The 24,546-nt window shown below is 46.3% G+C and overlaps 2 protein-coding genes across 3 annotated transcripts in view; both read right to left on the reverse strand.

Annotated features, from left to right (window-relative positions):
* Positions 1-24,546, reverse strand: part of TTLL12 (tubulin tyrosine ligase like 12) — a 55,303-nt gene that overhangs the window by 24,843 nt on the left and 5,914 nt on the right. Inside the window, exon 2 of the mRNA XM_054037685.1 lies at positions 9,088-9,269. Within this exon, the coding sequence (XP_053893660.1) occupies positions 9,088-9,269 (182 nt within the window). The remainder of the gene's footprint in view (positions 1-9,087; positions 9,270-24,546) is intronic.
* LOC128842044 (uncharacterized) lies at positions 17,497-19,556 on the reverse strand. Of its 2 annotated transcripts, none has more exons than XM_054037709.1 (2): positions 18,993-19,556; positions 17,497-18,029 (listed from the first exon to the last, which is right to left on the reverse strand). In XM_054037709.1, exons 1-2 carry the CDS (start codon positions 19,516-19,518, stop codon positions 17,638-17,640), a joined length of 918 nt encoding a protein of 305 aa, XP_053893684.1. In that variant the 5' UTR covers positions 19,519-19,556; the 3' UTR covers positions 17,497-17,637. The 2 variants fall into 2 exon arrangements, with proteins under 2 accessions (XP_053893684.1, XP_053893673.1); XM_054037698.1 differs by having other exon boundaries at positions 17,497-18,032.

The following is a 24,546-nucleotide window of genomic DNA, read 5'->3' on the forward strand; positions in this document are numbered from 1 at the left end:
TTGACAATCTGTGTTTTAACAGCTATAAAAGCTTCAACTTTGAGTCCCTGTGTCTACTGTTATTAAATATTGGCTGACCCCCTATTGTCTGATACACACCACAATGTCCCAATGTGAACATTTCAATAGCTAAAAAAAGAAAGAAAATGCTTAAAAATAAACACTGATATCATTCAAAATTATTTAAAAATTATTTAAAAAAAAATTTATTCTCCCAAGCCTATGCACATTATTGGAACACAGTATTTAAATAAAAACTTATTTGTTATAACTGATTATGGAACTACTGGGTAAGATCACATTGCTCAAACAACCTCAGATACTACAGAAAGAGAGAAAGGCAGGAGCACAACTCCTCAATCCCACCAGTGCTAGAAGTCTCTATTTATAAATACTAACTTTAGAGGTGGAACGATGGCAGGCGCTCCCTGCCTCCAGGTCAGCGTCCCCACGTGGGTGCAGGAGGGCTGCAACCATGTTCACTCTCCGGTCCGTAATGAAAACTATTGGTACTGCTGTATATATCAAAAATCTTCTGAGTGCCCGAAAAACAGCCGATCCAATGTTCTCTGCAGTTTTTGGTTTCCCGCTCTCAAACCAAGTCACAAAGCACCCGCTCCACCACATTGTGACTATGTAATGAACAGTTACTCCCCAATAGGCAACCTTTCTGTAATCATCCACAGATTGAGGGTAACCCCTTCACTCACTGTGCCAAGAATGTTTTCAGCTCCGTGGAGATTTGTTTTCTTGTTCCACATGTTGTGGAATGTGCACACGCATCTATTTGACCATATCTGGCATCCATGTTAATCAAACATTGAGAATATGCAAGGAAGCCCTTGCCACTGACTACCTCGAAAGATCTTATGTCTGTTGCTACAAACTTCAATAATTCCTGCGTCACACTTGTCTTCATGTCTCGTGTGATAGTGATACATTGCTTGGTAAATATCTTCAGCAAACTGGATCCCGATTCTGGTCTACATTTATGTTTAAGTAATTTTGAAGTACCGGTTTTATGGCTACTAAAAATACAACTTTTTTTTGCATGTGACACATGCAACATATCCAGACACAGTATCTCCCTTTTCATCAAAAAAGATATCTGAATGTATTCCAAATTGGTGATTCGCTTTTCTTATTTCCCTTCAAACTGTATGCACCAGCACTTAATTTCTTTCTCCATTGACCACTGGCTTTTTAAACACAGAGTATGGAAACTTTTCTGGTGGTGACCGGCAAGGAAGTGCAGAGGGGTGATGCAGTGACGATTTCAATTTGAGCTGATGAACTGACAACGTGATTTAAAAAAAAAAAGTGAACTTTCACTGGTATTAGCTGAATCTGAATAAATGAGGTGCATGGTACATAGGGTGCAAATTGCATGTTACAAGCCATAGAGTGCAGAGTGCAGCATGCAAGGTGAATGCCTCATGCAGTCATAGAAACCTGTGCCTCTTGATACTCATCCTTCTTCTGTGCACCCAGTAAGCATAATTAAAGGAGCTTATCCTGTGTCAACCTAAGGGTCAAGGGTCAGCTCTTGCTCAAATTATGCCTTCACAGATGTATAGGACAATTTGCATAAGTGTGAGGGCTAAACTTAGCCCTGGATTTCTCTTGTACTATGGAGATCCCTCTCTAGTGGATTTCATTTCCCTTAGGCAGAAGTGGTGGGTGTGGTTGCTGCATTAAATGGGTTTCTAGGTTGTATGTTCCCAGTTGCAAAGCTTTGTCGAGATACAAACCTCTCATTATGCCACACTTGCTGTATTTCCACCTTTTTTGGAAGTAGGATCTCAAAAGGCAGGGAAGCAGTTGTCTGAAGCTCATATGCTCCCAGGTCTACAAGATAAAAAAACTGCACTGCCTTTTCACAGCAAGCCCAAACCAAGCCAATCCCATTTCTGAGGCACTGGCAATCATCAAGACAAAAAACAAGCCAACACTTCAATGACAAAGCTACTTAAAGAAAAGCAACAGATTACTTTATTTAAACGAATGGGCAATTACATCCACAAAGAAGCCAATATAGGCTTGCTAAAGCAGAAGCTTCCCCCCTCCAAAGCCCCAAAACAAACAACAGGCTACTTAAAGAAATGAATAGGCAATTAAAGTAACAAAGAAGTAAATTAACAGAGGGGTAGCTGTGTTAATCTGAATCTGTAAAAAGCAACAGAGGGTCCTGTGGCACCTTTAAGACTAACAGAAGTATTGGAGCATAAGCTTTCATGGGTGAATGCCCACTTCATCAGACACAAGACGTCTAGCGTCTGATGAAGTGGGCATTCACCCACGAAAGCTTATGCTCCAATACGTCTGTTAGTCTTAAATGTGCCACAAGACCCTCTGTTGCTTTTTAAAGAAGTAAATATACGCTTTTCTGGGGGCTGCCTTGGCAAGTTTAGGCTGCTTCCCCCACTGGCAATTTTTGTCGATGAAACTAACGACAAGGAAAACCCCCCCGACAAAAGTGAAGTCTCCAAAGCGTGTCTACATTTGCTCCCTCTGTCGACAGATCGTGTCCACATTCAGGGCACCTTTGTCGATAGCGAGAGCAATGGACTGTAGGTATGTATCCCACAGTGTCTGGCGACACCATCCGTCGCTAGGTGTTTTGAGAATGCAGAAACGGAGTGCGGCACATCCAGGGATGTGCAAAATGTACTGTCATGCACCGCTTTGTGTCCCATCCCTCCAAAAGGTCGATGGCTTTCTTTCATGCCGTTTTTCCAACTGTCATTCTTTTGTAGTGCACGCCAGCATCTGCAGAGAGAGAGGATGGATCCCGCACTTCTCTCCTATGCACTGTTAGCTGTCGTGAGGACATCACGCATGGCAGTACAGTTACTCGCAAAGTTAGCGGAGGATGAATCGCAGACACCCAAGTGCGATATGGACGGCAGCAACTTATCAGTGCTTTGCGCATTCACAGAGCAGCTGCATACGGTAGAGGGTTGCTTTTGGGCTAGGAAAATAAGCACTGATTTGGTGGGATCGTGTTGTCATGCAGGTGTGGAATGATGATCAGTGGGTCCAGAACTTTAGGATGCGTAAAGCAACCTTCATGGAGCTTTGTGCTGAGCTGGCCCCTGACCTGCGGCGCAAGGACACCAGATTGAGAGCTGCCCTTCCAGTAGAGAAGCATGTTGCAATCGCTGTGTGGGAGCTGGTGAATCCGGACTGCTACTGTTCAGTTGCAAATCAATGTGGAGCGAGAGAATCCACTCTTGGGGCTCATAGACTCTAAGGTCAGACGGGACCATTATGATCATCTAGTCTGACCTCCCGCATGATGCGGGCCACAAAAGCTGACCCACCCAATCCTGGAAGAATTCTCTCCCTTGACTCTGCTGTTGAAGTCCCTAAATCATGATTTAAAGACTTCAAATCACTGAGAATCCTCCAGCAAGCGACCCCTGCCCCATGCTGCGGAGGAAGGCGAAAAACCTCCAGGGCCTCTGCCAATCTACCCTGGAGGAAAATTCCTTCCCGACCCCAAATATGGCGATCAGCTGAACCCCGAGCATGCGGGCAAGATTCTCTAGCCAGACCCTCTGGAAAAAGTTCTCTGTAGTAACTTTTAATATCCCATCATTGACCATTGTTACTAATTACCAGCGATGGCACGTTATTAACCTATTGACTAAAATCACTTTATCCCATCAAACCATCCCCTCCATAAACTTATCAAGCTTAATCTTAAAGCCAGAGAGGTCTTTTCGCCCCCACCGTTTCCCTTGGAAGGCTGTTCCAAAACTTCACCCCTCTGATGGTTAGAAACCTTTGTCTAATTTCAAGCCTAAACTTCCTGACGGCCAGTTTATATCCATTCGTTCTCGTGTCCACATTAGTACTGAGCTGAAATAATTCCTCTCCTTCCCTGGTATTTATCCCTCTGATATATTTAAAGAGAGCAATCATATCCCCCGCCTCCAGCCTTCTTTTGGTTAAGGTAAACAAGCCGAGCTCCTCGAGTCTCCTTTCATACGACAGATTTTCCATTCCTCGGATCATCCTAGTGGCCCTTCTCTGTACCCGTTCCAGTTTGATTTCATCCTTTTTAAACATGGGAGACCAGAACTGCACACAGTACTCCAAATGAGGTCTCACCAGCGCCTTGTATAACAGAACCAAGTGTGCAGGGCAATAAATCACCTCCGGCTGCATAGGACTGTGATGCTGGGAAATGTGCATAACATAGTGGATGGGTTTCCCTAACTGTGGCAGGGCCATTGATGGCACACACATTCCGATTTCAGCGCCAGATCATCTTGCCTCTAAATACATCAATAGGAAGGGATACTTCTCCATGGTGTTGCAGGCGCTTGTGGATCACCGGGGGCATTTCTCGGACATCAATGCAGGCTGGTCTGGAAAGATGCATGACGCACGCATCTTTAGGAACAGTGGCATATACCGAAAGCTGCAGGCGGGGACTTTCTTTCCAGATCACAAGTTCACAGTGGGGGATGTGGAAATGCCCATAGTAATCCTGTGAGACCCAGTTTACCCCTTATAGCCCTGGCTCATGAAACTTTACACAGGGCACCTGGACATCAGGAAGGAGCATTTTAACAACAGGCTGAGCAGGTGCCGCATGGTAGTCGAACGTGCCTTTGGCTGTTTGAAAGCTCACTGGAGGGGTCTCAATGGCAGGCTAGACCTCACCGAGGATAATATTCCCGTGGTCATAGCTGGGTGCTGCACTTTGCATAATCTGTGTGAATCAAAGGGTGAAATGTTAGCTCTGGTGTGGAGCACTGAGGCAGAGCCTTGGCTGCACAGTTTGAACAGCCAGATGCTAGGGCTGTCAGAGGAGCCCAGAGGGCTGCTATTAACCTCAGAGAGGCTTTAAGGAACCACTTTGACAATGAGGGGCAGTAACACGTCCACTTTGGAGCAGCTTCCCTGTTGCATCTATGTACAATTTTGGGGCCCAAGCTCCGTGCAACACAATGCTTTAGAAGCCTGTTCCTGAGAGCGAATTGATTGCTATACGCTTTTGTAGAACACAGAATAAAAACGCTGTACCATTAAATACCCTAGCCTTTATTTATTGTTAAAAAGGGTAAAACCTCACAACTGTGTGTAGCTTCAGCTATCATTGTGCGAGCTGTGATAGGGGGTGGAGCGATGAGGAAAACTCAGGAGTGCTGTGGAGTGAAAAGGAATGTGTGGGCATAGAAGGGGGTGGCGTTGGCAAAGAATTGTGCATCTGCAAGTGCTCCAGTGGAGGTCGACCACGGATCTGCTCAGTCTGCAGCTGTATCAAGGACTTGAGCATCTCTGTCTGAGCCTCCATAACTTTTATCATCTGCTCTGTTGATTGCCTAGCATATGCAGCACTCTCTCTTCTGTCCTGCCTTTCGGCTTCCCAACACTCTCTCCGTGCCCTGGTCTGTCTCTCATCGTGCTGTAGAACCCCCCGGAACATCTCCTCTTTGCTGCGCCTAGGATTTTTTCTCATCTGTCACAGCTGGGTCCGTGGGGGTGCGTGATGTGCTGAACAGAAGAGGGATTGTTACATTCCAGCAAACGACTGAAACATTTTAGTAACAAGGGCACCCCAATCAGTGTGAGTTTTGGGAATGGGGGGGGGGGGGGGAGAGCAGTTGTGAGTATGGACAAAAAGGTCTCGGCTTGCAGGGGAGCTTTGCAGGGAACTCATAAAATTCTCCCACAATTTTTCACAGGTGGCCAACCTGCTGGCTGACATGTCGCTGATGAGGGTGAGTAGGGAAACCAGGGCTCAGCTGCTGAATGCTTGCGGCTTTCACGCCGGTCTATCTGCAGCTCAGCTATGTGCCGCTTTAGTCCAGCTCCAGTGATTGTTAAATGGCACGGCACAGTTTCCTATAGGGTGACCAGACGTCCCGATAAAATCAGGACTGTCCGATATTCAGCTGTTCGCCCCGTGTCCCAACGGATGTATGGTTGGGACGCCATTTGGCTTCGGTGGCGCTCCTGGTTTTTTTTTGGTTTTTTTTTGCACTTCCGTGGCACCCTGCCCCCCCCACGTGTCCTGATATATTTTTCTTATTATCTGGTCACCCTAGTTTCCTACAATGGGGGACCTAACAAGGTTGAAATCCCTTGGAATCTGCGGCAGAGGATTAACAAGTACCTCTTGGAAACTTTCCAGAGCCTCTCTCTGGAGGATTTCCTGCAGGTTTCGATGTCCATCGACACCCTGCTGGCCATGCAGATTAGCTACACACTACCTGCCTCCCACTTTTCGATTCCCTACACAAGCCACAGCAACTTACCTGGAGTCTCATCTGCTTCCTGCTCCCTGTTGAGCACTTCTGGAGTTGAGGAAAGTTCCTGGCTGCCTGCCCCACTAGGAGCACCACAGCCTCATCTAGCTCAACTTCTTCATCCACAATTTCAGCCTCAGGGTTACCCCCCTTTCAGCAGCCTGTGAGGTATCCACAGGGCAACTGGCAACGGAGGTGGGGTCACCACCGAGGATAGCATTCAGCTCCTTATAGAAGCGACAGGTCTTGGGTGCACCACCAGAGTGATGATTCGCCTCCCACGCCTTATGGTATGCCTGCCTCAGCTCCTTTATCTTCGCTCTGCACTGCTGCATGTCCCGATCAGAGCCCTTTTCCCACAAGCTTCGAGAAATTTGCCCGTATGTGTCCCGATTCCTATGGGTCACTCACAGCTGCGACTGAACAGACTCCTCTCCCCATATATGATCAGATCCAACAACTCAGCGGTGGTCCAACCAGGAGTGTTTTTGGGACGATAGCCAGCCATGCTCACTTGGGAAACCAGCAAACAGGAAATGAGATTTAGAAGTCTAGGGGCTTTCAAGGGGGTTGGCTGCAGGGCAGCGGAGTTCAAACTGCTGACCAGAGTGGCAGCAAGGGAGTTGTGGGATACTTTCTGGAGGCCAATTTAAAAAAAAACAAACACACACACACACACACCTGTGGTGTCTACACTGGCTGTTTGTCAACAAAAAAGGGAGGGGAAAAGACAAAAGTCTCTCGCAGGAGTGGAAGTTTGTCACCAAAACTAAGGGGGGTTTCGAAAAAAGTGACCTTGCAGTATGTATGCTATCGCTGTTTAGTCGCCAAAAGCCAGTTTTTGGCAACAAAACTTGAAAGTGTAGACAAGCCCTTAGAGATCCCACATTCCCTCTTCCCCTCCCCATACAGAGAAAGGGGAGGTGATCAATTAAGACAGGCAGCAAACCCCGCCCCATGCTCCTATTGCGGGGTTTTAAGCAGCCAAGCGATTTAGGAAACCTCTCCCGACTTCATTGTCGTATCAGGTCAGTTGGAGAGGAAGGCTGCTTCTGCAGAGTAAGTCAGCATGGGGGAAATATAGCCATTGAGATCCTATATTTAGAGCCCTGCACGGATACAAAATTTGTATCCATATTCGATCCATGGTCTGCAAAAATGGTCCACAGATATAAAATGGATATCTGCAGATTTGCAGGGCTCTACTGATGAAACTGCTGATAAGGCAACTGTAATTAATCAGTTACAACCATCTACTATTCATAACTGAATAGAGACCACCAAGTAGCTATCCAATAATCTCTGCTCCCCAGTTTGCAAATACGGATTTCTGATCACATCCTCCTGCGTTCTAAAGAGAGACAACAGTGATACTTGCAACCTGTAACATCCTGTTGGGAACACATAGAGCTTTGGGCCACAGTGCTACTGCTCTGCCTCAGCAAGTGTGAACTGTGTGTCGCCTCCCTGCCACACCAGTCTCTCTCACTAGAAAATTCCTCCAGACTCTACCTTTCCTAGGTTAACAGTAACAGTCACTGAATTCCAGTCCCCGAGCTCCGTAGAGAGGTCTCGCTGCAATGCACAGCCCCATCACTGTACGTTCCCAGAAGATATTAAGTTTGTTACTCCTTTAAAGAGTCAATACACTGCAGCTCATTAATTTAATTGGGGTTTGACAAAACACTTGTTTCAATCACAATACTGAATTAGTTTGTATTAAAAGTTAGACAAGCTTATTAAACAAGAAGTCATAGGTTTCAGTGATACCAAGTATAAGGAGTTAAGACAGAAAGGGTTACAAAACAAGTAAAAATAAGTTTTCTAATAGCCAAGACCTAAATTAATAAGTTAGGGTCTTTGTTCAAGATAGTTTCCTCACCATCTTCTTTTTCTAGCAACAGCTGACTAGCTCTTAGCCAGGATCCTCACACAGTCCAAGGTGCTGGCTTTTCTCGGGTGAAGGATAACTTAAGGATTTGTTCCCCCTCTGTGTATAGTCCAGTAAACCTTTGAAATGTATCCCAAGATGAAGTTGCTTGTCCCTGCTGGGTGTGGGCACCATGCTGTCTGGTGCAGACTTCATGCTGTCTCCCCCGCCCCCCACTGATGATTTTTACAATGCAATGATTTCTTCCTGCGATCTTTGATACAAAGGAATAGCACACTGAATCTGGGCACACCTGGTGCGAGATGTTAGATTTCTCCAAAATATCCGTGACTATACATAATTCTACATATAGCATTCTCACATACATTTCACAGTGATGTTATTGACCAGTGGGTTATTAGTTTTTAAAGGATACCTCCCAAGGCATATATTGTCCAGATATCATTGAAGTAGTGTCAGGGCTGGCTCCAGCATTTCTGCTGCCCAAAGCAAAAAAAAAAAAAAAAAGGACGCGATCGCGATCAGCAGCGGCAATTGGAAAAAAAAAAAATAAAAAAGCCGTGATCGGCGGCAGCTCCTAGAGGAAGTGAGGGACCTGCTGCCCCCAAATTGCCGCTGGTGCCACCCCTCTCCCTTGGCCACCCCAAGCATCTGCTTGTTAAGCTGGTGCCTGGAGCCGGCCCTGAGTAGTGTGTAAGGTATGAATAACAGGGGTGCCCAGGATCACACAAACCAAATACCATTTGTGAGGCTCATTTTACAAGATGTGGCCAGTTCATCTTTCTGAGACAATTCAATTTTCCAGTAAAGATTCATTATGGAAAGGCAGTTAAACCAACAAGTTTCAGAACAAGTGACACATACTCAATCACTTCAGGAGTTAAGGTTATTCAAATAAGGAGATCTAGCATAAATTCTAAGACTAGAACCTACCTATTGGGATTTGCTGCTTGTAGTCCATTCTCATTGGTTACAATAACTTTGTAACAGAGTTCGTTTCCGGGATTTGGTTTCTTTTTCAATTCGTCTTCAATTTCTTCTTCATCATCATCTTCTTCCTCCTCCTCCACTTCCTCTACTTGCATTATTCCAAAAAACTCACCAGCATCAAACACCTGAGAATGAAAGCACCATATAACCAGAAGCATCCAGTTGAAGTGGGAGTACTACAATCTATCCTGAAGTTACCGGACATACATAGCTCAATGTTTAGAGGGTCTGGCTAGTCAAGTTTGGCCTGTGACTCAAACATTTTGCGTTTGGAAAGGAAGAGGTGGACAGTCTATAGGACTACTTATTCTCTCTCATTTAGGGGTGGGGGCGCGCGGGGGTATTAAAAAGATTCCTTAGTTTACATAGGCCTAGTCTACACTACAAAGTTCGGTCAACGTAAGCAGCTTTGCATCAACATAGTTGTGCATGCCTCCCACCGATGTAACAGCCCCATTACAGTGACACAGTAACACCATTTCCCTGAGCAGCTTTGAGCCATGGTCGATGTACTTGCACTGCACTGACCTCAGGGTAGACACTTCATTACTTAGGTCAACCCTAACAGCCCTCTAGCAGCTGTCCCACAATGCCAGGTGCTGACCGCTCCAGTTACAGTTGTGAACTCCACTGCCCAAGGGTCACGGAAACCAGAAGGCTGCACTCCCCTTTAAAGACCCTCACCTTTTCCCTGATTGTCCAGCTTCGCGAGCACACCTAGCAGCTCTCCACTGTTGGGTGCAACTGCCCAGCTGACCATGCCAGCCAGCGAGAAGTAGACAGGAGATATTGGATATTCTCCCCTGGGTCTGTGGGGAGAAGAGGCTGTGCAAACGGCTACTGACCAGCCACAGAAACATGGACATCAACGAGCAGATTGCACAGGGGAATGCAGGAGAAAGGGTATGACAGGCATGAGCAGCAGTGCCATGTGAAAGCAAAGGAATTGCACCAGGCATATCAGAAGGCCAGGGAGGCCAACAGTCAATCTGACGCTGAGCTGCAAACTAGCCACTTCTACAAAGCGCTGTATGCCATATTTTGTGGAGATCCCACTATCATCCCACAGACCACCCTGCATACCTCCAAGAAGCCCATATCACAGGCCCTTGGTGTGAAAAATGAGCACAAGGAGGAGGATGGGGGAAGATGTCATTGCGTGGTCCTGCTATGTCATGAACCAGGATCTGTTTGAGACTCCACTGCAGTTTAGTCAAGCATGAGCGAGCCCAATCCGAGGTTCCTTCCTCTGCATAAGTGTGTACATTTATTTCCCATTACAGTGATGGGAATCCCAACTTAACAGGACACAGCTATCGACTTGCATTAATTTTCTCGTACCAGAAGAGGAAGTGATACAACAAAGAGACATAGCATAGTTATCGGCTTTTCATTCCCCATAGAGACAGACAAGGGGAGGGGGGGCGGCACCATGGGAACCAGTTTGTTTATATCCCTTGAATCCTCCTGAGATATCTTAATGAAATTTTCATGGAAGTACACTGCAAACTTCCCCCGAAGGTTTCTAGGGAGGGCGGCCTTATTTTTTCCTCCACAGCAGGACATTTCTATATGTGATATCTTCAGTCAGCGATAACTTCAGCAGGCACCACTGCAGTACGGAGGCTAGCAGCACATGGGCCCGGGTGGCTTTGGCACGTCAGCAGCAGCTGTACTCTCTTGTGCCTTTGTTACCCTCTGGAGAGAGACATCAGCTAAAATCACCCCTGCCTGTGAAAAATGGTGCCATTATTCCGTGCTATTGCCCTATACTCATAGTTTCATGCAACCGAGAAATTCCCTCCTCGTTTCCCTCACCCCTGGCGGGCTGTACCCACCATGGCTGGAGCTGCGCATGGTGCCATACACAAGCACTCCGAAGCAGACGTGTCAATGAGTACATCTTGTTTAAAACTTTACAGGAGCCAAGGAAGGGAGTTCTGAATCTTAAGTTTTGCTTTCCATTGCATTCCACTGACAACAACATTTTATCTGCAGCTGCTGCCATCGCGGCCTTGAGGGTTTTCCCCTCCACACCCGTGGAATGCCTGAGTCAGATAAGGAGGAGAAAGAAGAGGCTTCGGGATGACATGTTCAATGAGATCCTGCAAGATAGTGCTGCATCAGACTGTGAGCACAGGACCTGGAGGATGAACCTAACCTCCAGATAGCCTGGAGAAGGAAAGCACGGACAGGAGAAAGGCCCAGGAGTCCCAGCAGGAAAAGGAGAGGGAGATGCACCAGGACACGAATGGGCTTCAACAGCAGCAAGCACAGATGCTGCAAACTCTTCTGGACCTACAGGTTCAACAATCGTGGGCTTGCCTCCCTTTGCAGTCCATGATTAACTCCATTACGGCACCTCCCTATACCTTCCCTCAATATTCCACATGGCATCAGGGGTCGTATCCCTACCCCTACCACTCCTGTCAGGGGAACATTAAGGAACATCACAGCTTCACATACAGCAACCATGGCTCTCACAGGTCAGTGTATGTGTAGATAAAATGGACATGAAAGTTCTTTCCCCTTATTAAAGTCTGTTCCATTAAGTTTTTAATATATTTGCTTTTAAATTGCAGATTTTTCTTTGCACAGGTTTTATTACTGTGATGGTCTGTAGCCGTGTATTCACCCTGTGCATGCTATTATGATAATCTTTGTACAAGTATGCCTTTGAGGTATCATTTGAAAACTCATACCTCGCTGGTCAATACTGTCCTCTTAAAATGTGTGGGGCAACATTGTAAGTTATCAGATTCCACTGTATGGTGTTCCTAAGACATAGTCCGAGTCTGGGGAGCGGCCAAACCAATTCCTCAGAGACAAAAGACAAGTAGATGCCTCAGCCAGGTGTCAGCAGGTCAGATGGGCCAACACATGCTTAAGTGGGTATTCATTGGCAGGAATAGGGACATGGGTCGAAAAAAAATCTACATATTAAAAAGAAACAGCTTGGGGTTCTCATCCACATAGACTTTTTATCTTCTGAACCTCAGCCGGAAATGCTTCTTGAACAAAGGAAAGAACTATAAGAAGGGAGGCCAGACGCCCCAAATCATTCCTCCCTTTCTCTCTACCTACAGCATCCATGAGACCTGAAGAACGAAGGAAGCAGCATTGCACAGGGGGAGGGATCCTGATTGAAAGAAGTTCAGCTAGTAGGGCTGCCGAAAGACGTGGGGTGAGAGACTTGGCTTTGAATTTATTCTAGTTTGTTAAGTTAGGCATTAGTTGAGTTTTAATTTTTCTTGTAACCAATTCTGACTTTTATGCCTCATTACTTGTATTCACTTAAAATCTATCCTTTTATAGACAATAAACTTGTTTGATCTAAACCAGTGTGTTTGAACTGAAGTGTTTGGGAAATTCCATTTGGGGAAAACAGGATTTGTGCATCTCGTTTTCTATTAATAAAATAATGGACTTAATATGAGCTTGTATTGTCCAGGAGAGATCTGGGCAGTACAAGATGTACATTTCTGGGGAAAGTCTGGGACTGGGAGTTTGCTGGTGTCCCTCTCCAGTGTAATTCAAGGGTGGCTGGCTAGCTACAGCACTCACACCCTATAACTGGGAGTAACTTACATGCTGGAGACGGTGTGTGGGCAGACCAGAAGTGGCAGCTCTCACAGCAAAGCAGTGTAGGAGGCATCCCAGGTTAGAGAGCTGAGGAGACACAGTTGTTCAACAGTCCAGACTGTACCCTGGGTATGTCAGTTACAGAATAAAATTCTATTCTTTTAAAAATAAAAATACTTCTTTATTAGTTTACAACATATGCTGCAGAGTGCCTAGCAGTTCTGAAAGAACACTTGTTACAGTGTAACACAACTCGTACAATCAGTGAGTGTAATAATCAAACACCGCAAAATTAATAGGTGCATGGACAGTGTTATATTCCCAGATGTACACCAAGCACCACACAACCCTTAACAGGCCCCAAAGCAGCCAGGCCAGGTTGAGCACAGTATGCCACAATGCATTACTGTGGTTCACTGTTCAAGTACTCTTTCAATGTCTCCCTGGCCAACATAGATCTGCGTCGAGCTTTTCTAATAGCCCTTGCGTCAACCTGTTCAAACTCAGATGACACCTGCTTCACCTCTGCCCTCCACACCGGCAGCAATTTTTCCGCCTTTGCCTCACAGATATTATGCATGACACCACAGGGGACTACAACCATTGGAATGTTTTTTCACATGGAGATCTAATCTTGTGAGTAAATAAACGTCAGCATCCCTCCAATCTACCAAAAGCGCATTCAACTGTCATTCTGTACCTGCTGAGCTGGTAGCTGAATCTTTCCTTGGTGCTGTTGAGGTGGCCAGTGTATGGCTTCACGAGGCTGGGTCCCCCATGATCACCAGTGGTAATCTGCTGGTTGGGAAAGATAGTCCCTGCTTGTAGCTTTCTGAACAATCCTGTGTTCTTAAAGAGGCGAGCGTCATGCACCTTCCCTTACCAGCCCACACTGATGTCAGTGAAATGTCCCCAGTAATCCACCAATGCCTCCATAACCACAGAAGAGTAGCCCCTTCTGTTGATGTAATTTATGGCAGGGTAGTCTGGGGCCAAAATAGAGATATGCATGCCATCTATTGCCCCACCACAGTTCAGAACCCCACTGCTGCAAATCCATCCACTCCGGCCTGCATATTGCGAGAGTCACAAGCGTGGACAGCGGGAGACAATTAATGGCCCTGCACACCTCCATGACAACGGCCCTCCACAGTGGATTTTTCAACTTCAAAATGATTTCCCACTGACAGGCAGCAATCTGGCATTGCAAGTTCCCACAGTGCGATCGCCACTCACTTCTCCACGGTCAGTGCGTCTCTCATTCTGGTGTCCCTGCACTGAAAGGCTCCGGTGAGCTTGGCACACAGCTCCAGGAATGTGGCCTGGCACATCTGAAAGTTCTGCAGCTACTGCTTGTCATCCCAAGCCTGCAGTACGATGTGATCCCTCCAGTCAGTGCTCGTTTCTTGGGCCCAGCAGTGGCACTCCACCATCTGCAGCTGCTCCATGAACACCACCAAACATCTTGAATTGGTTCTTGCTGTGTTCCACGCTGATTTGGTTCTTTTTGGCTCAGCAAATACAGTAGGATTGTGCATCCTGTGCTTGAAACGCTTATGAGAATAGTGCAGAGTCATGCAGGCTCCATGTTTCTATCAGAGATGGCGGCCAACGAGGAGGGCTGCATACATTCATTCATTGTATTTTTTTTTTTTTTGTAAAAGTGCAAAAGTTATGGAATATAAATGACAGTACGGGATGGTGTCACTTGCATGCTTAGAAGTTGACCCCTGGCTCCCTGTCACCACTGCGCTACTCGTTTGTCCCACCATGCATTGCCAAAACTTTCCAAAAGACAATGCATCGTAAAATGGCAGGCTGGATATTGGGCTACCTACCCATCGTGCACTGCACTGTGCATTGACGCAAGCACTCCTGATGAGTATGCACAACGCCGACGCAAGGAGCCACGTGTGTGCACACAACAGCGATACTTCGGCTTACAGCCACATCAGTTAATGTAATTTGCGTTGACCAAAGTTTGTAGTGTGGACATGGCCATAGACAGGAAGTTTTTGTTCCACAGTCATTAGTAGTTCTGTCCCTTTGTTTACCCATGTCACAAAAACTCTTTTTAGAAGCTGAAAATACAAAGCCAAATTCACTTGTGGTTTAACTCCACTAAAGCCAACAGATTTAAATCTGGCATGAACCTAGCCATAACCTGTCTGGGTATAGGATACAAGACCAATCAATGCAATTTGTTCCCTAGGCTCTTGATTGTGTTGATGCATATTAGGGGCCCTGATTCAGTCCAAGACCAAGTCTGCCTTTACAGTCAGCTCTCAAGTGGTAAGAAAGTTTTCAGCTTGGCTTCTTTTTACAAGTTATATTAAGAAAAATGCATTTTACATTGTAGGCTAACTTGATGAAATGCACCTTGGACATTCAGAATGATTTCATGCAGTGCTGCTAGTTAATTTCCACACACTTAGCTCTATTACTATGGTCAGAGATTCTCTGGGGTTTGTTTTCAATCCTTCCTATCACAGTTGCAGGATCATGATCTAGAGTCTAGACTAATTACATAGGTTACGAGATAAGTCTTCTCTGAGATCCTAGCTGATGTGAACTTGTACATGGTTGCACAACCATGAAATGTCTCAAATATATCTGCTTTTATAGTTTCCAAGGCCAACATATACTTTTAAAAAGGAAAACATAAGAGATTTCAAATCTGACAGAGACTTAGTACAAAAGCTGCTACTTCTGTAAGCCAGTTAGATACACACTGTGACCAGACAGGATCAGGTAGATCATTAGTTCTCTCCACATTGTTTAAGAAGGCATTAGAATTACTTGCACAAAGCTAATCTGATTGAGGAAAAAAAATGTATGTGGAAAAAACAGAAGAATTATTGGTTTAACATGTCAAGTCTGGGAACAATACCAAGCCCCCCAAAATCTCACTAATTCTAAGCACCAACAGTTTCCTACCTGAGTGAATTCACTTTAAGCGTATGTCTACACTACTGGATTAATCTGAATTTACAGAATTCGAATTTTGGAAACAGACTGTATAAAGTCGAATGTATGCGGCCACACTAAGCACATTAATTCGGTGGTGTGCGTCCATGTACCAGGGCTAGCGTCGATTTCCAGAGCGTTGTACTGTGGGTAGTTATCCCATAGTTCCCGCAGTCTCCCGCGCCCATTGGAATTCTGGGTTGAGATCCCAGTGCCTGATGGGGCAAAAAACATTGTCGCAGGTAGTTCTGGGTACAGCCTCACCCCTCCCTCCATGAAAGCAACGGCAGACAACCGTTTCGCGCCTTTTTTCCCCTGGGTGAACACTGCAGACGCCATGCCACGGCAAGCATGGAGCCCGCTCAGCTCAAGGCAGCAGTCATGAACATTGTAAACCCTCGCGCATTCTCGTGCAGTTTATACTGAACCAGGACCAGAAAAACGAGGCGAGGAGGAGGTGGCGATGGCAGCGCAGCGACAAGAGTGATGAGGACATGGACACAGAATTCTCTCAAACCGCAGGTCCCGGTGCTTTGGAGATCATGTTGTTAATGGGGCGGGTTCTATCTGTGGAATGCCGATTCTGGGCCCGGGAAACAAGCACAGATTGGTGGGACTGCATAGCGTTGCAGGTGTGGGATGATTCCCAGTGGCTGCGAAACTTTCGCATGCGTAAGGGCACTTTCATGGAACTTTGTGACTTGCTTTCCCCTGCCCTGAAGCGCCAGAATACCAAGATGAGAGCAGCCCTCACAGTTGAGAAGCGAGTGGCGATAGCCCTGTGGAAGCTTGCAATGCCAGATAGCTACCGGTCAGTCGGGAATCAATTTGGAATGGGCAAATCTACTGTGGGGGCTGCTGTGATGCAAGTAGCCAAAGCAATCACTGAGCTGCTGCTACCAAAGGTAGTGACTCTGGGAAATGTGCAGGTCACAGTGGATGGCTTTACTGCCATGGGATTCCCTAACTGTGGTGGGGTGATAGATGGAACCCATATCCCTATCTTGGCACCGGAGCACCAGCGGTACCGCAAGGGGTACTTTTCAATGGTGCGGCAAGCACTGGTGGATCACAAGGGACGTTTCACCAACATCAACGTGGGATGGCCGGGAAGGGTTCATGATGCTCGCGTCTTCAGGAACACTACTCTGTTTAAATGGCTGCAGCAAGGGACTTACTTCCCAGACCAGAAAATAACCGTTGGGGATGTTGAAATGCCAATAGTTATCCTTGGGGACCCAGTCTACCCCTTAATGCCATGGCTCATGAAGCCATACACAGGCTGCCTGGACAGGAGTCAGGAGCTGTTCAACTACAGGCTGAGCAAGCGCAGAATGGTGGTAGACTGTGCATTTGGATGTTTAAAAAGTCGCTGGCGATCGTTACACACTTGGTCAGACCTCAGCCAAATCAATATCCCCATTGTTCTTGCTGCTTGCTGTGTGCTCCACAATCTCTGTGAAAGTAAGGGGGAGACCTTTATGGTGGGGTGGGAGGCTGAGGCAAATCGCCTGGCCGCTGATTACACACAGCCAGACACCAGGGCGATTAGAAGAGCACACCAGGAAGCGCTGCGCATCAGAGAAGCTTTGAAAACCAGTTTCATGACTGGCCAGGCTACGGTGTGAAAGTTCTGTTTGTTGAAAACCCGCCCCCTTGATTGACTCATTCCCTGTAAGTAAACCACCCTCCCCCCTTTGATCACAGCTTGCTTTCAAAGGAAATAAGTCACTGTCATTTAAAAATCATTTATTCTTTATTAATTGATTATAAAAAGAGGGAGAGAACCCGGGTGGGGTTTGGGAGGAGGATCGGCAGGAAGGAAAAGGCCACTAAAAAAAGGTTAAAAAAATGACAGCCTTTTGCTTGGGCTGTCCACTGGGGTGGAATGGGAGGGTGCACGGAGCCTCCCCCCCCGCGTTCTTACACATCTGGGTGAGGAGGCTATGGAACATGGGGAGGGGAGAGGGGGTTATACAGGGGCTGTAGTGCCAGTCTGTGATCCTGCTGCTGTTCCTGAAGCTCCACCAGACGCTGGAGCACATCTGTTTGCTCACACAGCAGCCCTAGTGTTGCATCCTGCCTCCTCTGATCTTCCTGCTGCCACCTCTCATCTCGAGCACCTCTCCTCTCCTCACGTTGGTCCTTCCTGTCCTCACGTTCACTGGCATCTTTCCTATACTTTGAAACCGTGTCCTTCCACTCATTCAGATGACCTCTTTCACTGCGGGTGGATTCCATGATTTCCGCGAACATCTCGTCTCGCGTCCTCTTTTTCCAACGCCTTATCTGAGATAGCCTTCGGGACGGAGGAGGGAAGCTTGAAAAATTTGCAGCTGCTGGAGGGAGGGGAAAAAGGAGAGAATTTTTTAAAGAGATACATTTTACAGAACAATGCTTATACTCTTTCACGGTAAAAAAAAAAACACTATTCACATTACATAGTACATGTGATTTCTGTGCAAGGTCGCATTTTGCCTCTTGATATAGAGTGCCTGTGGTTTTGCTGCTAGAGATCACAGACGCAGGTCCGGGCAACAGAATTTGGCTTGCATGCGGCCATGGTAAGCCATTGTCTTTCGGCTTCTGCGCCCTCCTTTCCCACATACCAAGTAAAGCCTGTTGAGTGCTGCAGTTTTCCTGTTAACCTTCAGCAGCAGAAAACAAACTAACCCACCCCCCCATCCAATTCTCTGGATGATCACTTTATCCCTCTCCCACCGCATGGCTGGTATCAGGGAAGATCCCTGCTAGCCAAACGCGAAAAGCTCAGGGCCAATTCCACCCCCCCTCTCCCCCGCGCTTGGCTAACTGCAGGGAAGGATTTCTTTTCAGCCACAGGCAAACAGCCCAGTAGGAACGGCCACCTCTGTTCCCTTAATTAAATTCCCATATTTCAACCAGGTTACATGAGCGACATCACTCTCCTGAGGATTACACAGCGAGATAAAGAACGGATGTTGCTTGAATGCCAGCAAACACCGGGACGATACACTGCCAGGCTTTGTCATGCAATGATACCAGATTACTTGCTACTAGCATGGCGTAGTCAAGTGTCCTACCATGGAGGATGGAATAAGGCTGCACTGCCAAGAAACCTTGTGGAAAGGCTTTTGGAGTACCTCCAGGAGAGCTTCATGGAGATGTCCCTGGAGGATTTCCGCTCCATCCCCAGACACGTTAACAGACTTTTCCAGTAGCTGTACTGGCCACGAATTCATCCCAAGTCCTCAGGGCAAAGTAATCATTAAAAACGCTTGCTTTTAAACCATGTTTTATATTTTAAAAGGTAAACTCACCTGAGGTCCCTTCCATGGGGTCATGGTCTCGGATACTGGGTTGGGAGGGTACTTCAATCAGGCTGAGAAAAAGATCCTGGATGTTGGGGAGAACGGAGTGCTGGGTGCTCTCCGCAAGCTTGTCCTCCTCCTCTTCCCTGTCCGCAGAATCCTCAGGTGTAGCTGATGAGATTACCCCCGCCTTGGAATCCACGGTCAGAGGTGGGGTAGTGGTGGCGGCCCCCCCTAGAACTGCATGCAGCTCGGCGTAGAAGCGGCATGTCCGCCGCTCTGACCCAGAGCGACCGTTTGCCTCCTTTGTTTTTTGATAGGCTTCTCTGAGCTCCTTGACTTTCATGCGGCACTGATCTGAGTCCCTGTTGTGGCCTCTCTCCATCATGCCCTTGGAGATTTTTTCAAAAGTTTTGGCATTTCGTCTTTTTGAACAAAGTTCTGCAAGCACTGAATCCTCTCCCCATATAGCGATCAGATCCAGTACCTCCCGTACAGTCCATGCTGGTGCTCTTTTTCGATTATCGGCCTGCATGGTTACCTGTGCTGATGAGCTCTCTGTGGTCACCTGTGCTCTCCACGCTAGGCAAACAGGAAATAAAATTGAAATGTTCGGCGGGACTTTTCCTGTCTACCTGGCCAGTGCATCCGAGTTCAGATTGCTGTCCAGAGCAGTCACAATGGTGCACTGTGGGATAGCTCCCGGAGGTCAATACCAACGAATTGCGGCCACACTAACCCTAATTCGAAATGGCAATATCGATTTCGGCACTACTCCGCTCATTGGGGAGGAGTACAGAAATAGATTTTAAGAGCCCTTTATTTTGAAATAAATGGCTTCGTTGTGTGGATGGGTACAGGGTTAATTCGATTTAATGCTGCTAAATTCGAATTAAACTCATAGTGTAGACCAGGCCTAAGTAATGAGTTTTTCTTTGCACCTCACAAACCAGTGTTGCTTCAAGGTAATTATTTCTATTATTCCTTCTAGCAGGAGAACTGGGGAAAACCAGCTAAGCACCTGTGAAGCAAAACTAGTCAGGAACCAGACTTGCTACAGCAGGTTACCCTAGAACAGGGGCGGGCAAACTTTTTGGCCTGAGGGCTGCATCGGGTTTCGGAAACTGTATGGAGGGCCAGTTAGGGGAGGAGGTCGTGGCCTGGCCCACATCTCCTATCTAACCCTCCCTCCCCGCTGGGACCCTTGCAGCCCCATCCAACCCCTCCTTTCATTCCTGACGGCCCCCCCCAGGTCTCCTGCCCCATTCAACCCCCTATTCCCCCCTCCGACCCCTATCCACACCCCAGCCCCCTGACCACCACCCCGAACTCCCAGCCCTCTATCCAACCCCCTCTGCTCCGGGCCCCCTTACCGCGCTACCTTAAGCGCCGGTGGCTGGCGGTGCTGGAGCCGGGCCATGCCGCTGCTGCTGCCACCACGCAGCACAGAGCACCGGGTCAGGCCGGGCTCTGCAGCTGCGTTGCCCCAGGAGCTCACAGCCCCGCTGCCCAGGGAATTGCTCCGGTGGCAGAGCGAGCGAGCTGAGGCTGCGGGGGAGGGGAGACAGCAGAGGAGGGGCCGGGGGCAAACCTCCCAGGCCAGGAGCTCAGGGGCCAAGCAGGACGGTCCCACGGGCCGGATGTGGCCTGCGGGCCGTAGTTTGCCCACTCCTGCCCTGGAATGTAGATCAAGTTTACAGGAGAAGGAATAGTGGGTGGACTGCTATGGTGGAAAGATGGGAAGACAAAAATGGAAAAATATCCAAGGGATTTATAGTATAGCCCGTCACCGGAGTGTCTGAGCACCGTCCATGCAAAATCAATTGGAACAGCGAAATCCCTAGTGGATTTCATGGAGTCTCCAGCACTTCCCCTCTATGGGTTCCGAACTCTGCTTCGGGTAGGGTTGAGGGATAGGGGTTAGTAATGTGTTGGCTAGAATTACACACATACTATTGGAGTAAAGACGACTAGAGTTTTTAAAGCAATATTACTGAAGTTATATTTTAATTAGGAATATATTTGCTGTTACACATTCCAGTGGACACCAGGACCAGAGAGCTAGTAATTTCAGTTTCCCTTTGATGCAGATAATCACTGTTGTAGTTTGGATAGCGGTGGAAAATATAGTTGTTTAGCAAGGAGGTTGTGACCTTGTTTAACCAGTATTAATAAAAGAAGAGAAACCCCCAACATGCCAATTTTGAGTGTTTATGTATAGGTCAATATTTTGTAGTTCACCGTGTTACCTGGTAACTGAGAAGGGATTACATTTCACACATAACTAAACCTTTGTTCCTCCTGCAGCAGTTTTCCTTAGACCAGCGTTTTCCTGATCTGCTCATTAGCTTATTCCCCAGCTCAATAAACTCACACAGTGTAAACTCGTTGTGAATTAAGAATGAAACTAGTTAACACCCAAAACAACTTTCTTTACACATTTTTTTTTAAATGACAAGATATTAAGATGTCTGGAAGTGAACAGTTAAGGGATCCATCCACTTCCCCGCTGCAATATTATCCCTCATCACCCGCTATCATCTTAACTGCTTACCCAACCCACCTCCAGTTAATTTTACATCTGCTTTTTGTTCTACAATTAACAGAAGCTGTTGATGTTCTATTTTGTTTCTTAAATATCCAAAAGGAAAATATCCCCAGGGTACATTAAGGGATATAAACATTTTAGGTTCTTGCATAGTTGAGGCCCCATGTAACCGAAATTCTGTGGCAATGGATGTTGCCACAGAAGCCAACCCTTGCACACCTTTGGCCACCCAAGTCTGCCCCAAAAATCTAAGCTTTTTGCATTGAAAAAGTTCCTATCCCTTTTCTGGCCTTAACGTCTATGAGACCATCTTGATTATCTAGTCTGGCCTCCTGCACATCACAGGCCACAGAACTTGACCCACCTACTCCTGTAATAGATGCATAACCTCTGGATGAGGTATGGAAGTCCTTAAATTGTGATTTAAAGTTATAGAGAATCCACCAATTACTCCAGTTAAAACCAGCAAATGACTTGTGCCCCATGCTGAAGAGAACATAAGAACGGCCATACTAGGGTCAGACCAATGGTCCATCTAGCCCAGTATCCTGTCTTCCGATAGTGGCCAATGCCAGGAAGGCAAAAAAATAAAAATAAAAAAATATCCCTGGGTCTCTGCCAATATGAGCTGGGGGAAAATTCCTTCCCGATCCCAAATATGGTGATCAGTTGGACATTGAGGATGTCGGCAAATCCCCACCCAGACACCTGGGAAAGAATTCACTGCAGTAACTCAGAGCCCTTCCCATCTAGTGTCCCCTCTCTGGCCAACGGACATATTTGCTATTAGCAATCGCAGATGGGCCAAATTCTATTGTAAGCAATCTCATCGTACCATCCTCCCCTCCATAAACTTATCAAGTTCAGCCCTCAAACCACATAGGGTTTATTGCCTCGACTACTCTCCTTGGAAGGCTGTTCCAGAACTTCACTCCTCAGATGGTTAGAAACCATCATCGGATTTCAAGCCTAAACTTGTTGATGGCCAGTTTATATCCATTTGTTCTTGTGCCAACATTAGCCCTTAACTTAAATAACTCCTCTCACTCCCAAGTGTTTCTCTCTCTGATGTATTTATACAGAACACTCGTATCTCCCCATAATCTTTGTTTAGTTAGGCTAAAAAAACCAAGCTTCTTAAGTCTCCTCTCATAGGACAGGTTCTCAATTCTTCTGACCATCTTATTAGCCCTTCTCTTGCACCTGTTCAGTTTGGATTCATCTTTCTTAAACATAGGAGACCAGAGCTGAACACAGTATTCCAGATGAGGTCTGACTAGTGCCTTATATAACAGAGCTAACACTCCCCTGTCTCTACTGGAAATACCTCGCTTGAAGCATCCCAGGACTGTATTAACCTTTTTCAAGGCCACATCACATTGGTGGCTCATAGTCATCCTGTGATCAACCAATATGCCCAGGTCTTTCTCCTCTACTGTTGCTTCCAACTAAGTACCACCCAGTTTATAGCAAAAAATCTTGTTGGTAGTCCCTACATACATGACTTTGCACTCTTAGATTTCATTCCATTTCTATTACTCCAGTTTTCAAGGTCATCCAAATGCTTTTGTATGATATTCCAGTCCTCCTCCATTTTGGCAATACCTTCCAACTTTATGTCCTCTGTAAATTTATTACCACAATCCCACTTTTTGCACCGTCGTTAATAAAGATGTTAAATAAGATTGGCCCCAAGATGGAACCCAGAGGAACTCCATTAGTAACTTCCCTCCAGCCTGACTGTTCACCTTTCAGTATGACCCATTGTAGTCTCCATATTTGTGAAGATAGAGCCATGTTCAAGGCTGAGATGTGTGAATTGCTCCCAAGTGAGGAAAGCCACACTTGACTGGTTTACACCTCATTCATATTTTCAAGGTAATCAGCATTCATCACAATTGGGTTTTTAACCTTGGAAAACTAAAGATGACACTTTTAAGCATTTAACTGAATATTACCTTGGCAGAAACATCTAGTTAACATGCTTATCCCACAATTCCAACCTACTTCCTCATGTAAGCATGCCCCCTAACTGTCCTCTATCCAGCTGCCAGAGCTTCCAGCATCCCTGACAATTTCCATAATGCAGTTGTGCTGCCAACCAACGCAGAAGTCTTCAGCATACTGAAAGTGCAGAAGCACTGTACAATACATTCAATAATATCTCATCACAAAGGCTGTTAGAATTGGCCGTATTGTTCTTTTTCCTGCTTTATCATAGCCTCAATTTCTAGCTGAAATGAAAGTATTGCAAAAGAGTCTGTCTGCCACAAATGAATGCCCCAAAAATCTAGGGGCCTTACAACAGAACTGAAGTTCAGCTTGCTATAGAACACACACAGGACTTCTTCATAGGGTTAGCATGTGGTAGCAAAATGATTATAAATATAATTGGATTGCTCTGTTGGGGTTCATAGGCTTAGGTAAGTCATGCAAGTCGGTACTGACCTATATTGTGCAACAGCTAGATATGTAACTTTTTTGCAGTACAAAAATATTGTGCATTACAATATATTGGAAATGGGATTTTATGATGTCCTAGTAATTTGTTACAAGATGTATACCAGAGGCAAATTTTAGGAGGGGAAAGGATTAAATGTTATATGGCAGTAGGGAACTGACAGACTCCCTCATGGGGATGGGAAAATGGTTTATTTCCAAGAGACATTCTTACCTTTTCAGGGAACAACATTTTGAAGTGTAGAATTTTTGTAATTAAGCGCGACATGGTTTTTGGCCGTTGGCAGAGCCCATGGGAACACTTCTAAACTCTTTTTAAAGTTGTTGGGTTTTGTTTGGGAGATTGCCTTTTTTTGTTTTGTTTTGTTTTAAAATGAGAACAACAACAACATAAATCCAAACGACACATATGACTCACAGGAGAGGAAACCTACTCCAAACACATCTTATGACGACCATTAAAACAGAGCTCCTGCATGTTTCGGCACATCCAGCAAAGGTAGGAATGTATGCGTGTGAACATGTGTTTGAGGGTTGTGTTGCGAAAGAGCTCTA

Source organism: Malaclemys terrapin, chromosome 1 (genome assembly GCF_027887155.1).
Source record: "Malaclemys terrapin pileata isolate rMalTer1 chromosome 1, rMalTer1.hap1, whole genome shotgun sequence".
Classification (NCBI taxonomy): domain Eukaryota; kingdom Metazoa; phylum Chordata; order Testudines; family Emydidae; genus Malaclemys; species Malaclemys terrapin.

Bases quoted from the DNA above. Each gene is read 5' to 3' on its own strand.
- LOC128842044 (XM_054037698.1), bottom strand. From the start codon at position 19,518: ATGCAGGCCGATAATCGAAAAAGAGCACCAGCATGGACTGTACGGGAG. The intron at 18,033-18,992 runs GTGAGTTTACCT...CCCTCCCTCCAG, and splicing joins CCCCATGGAAGGGACCTCAG to CAGCTGCAAATTTTTCAAGC.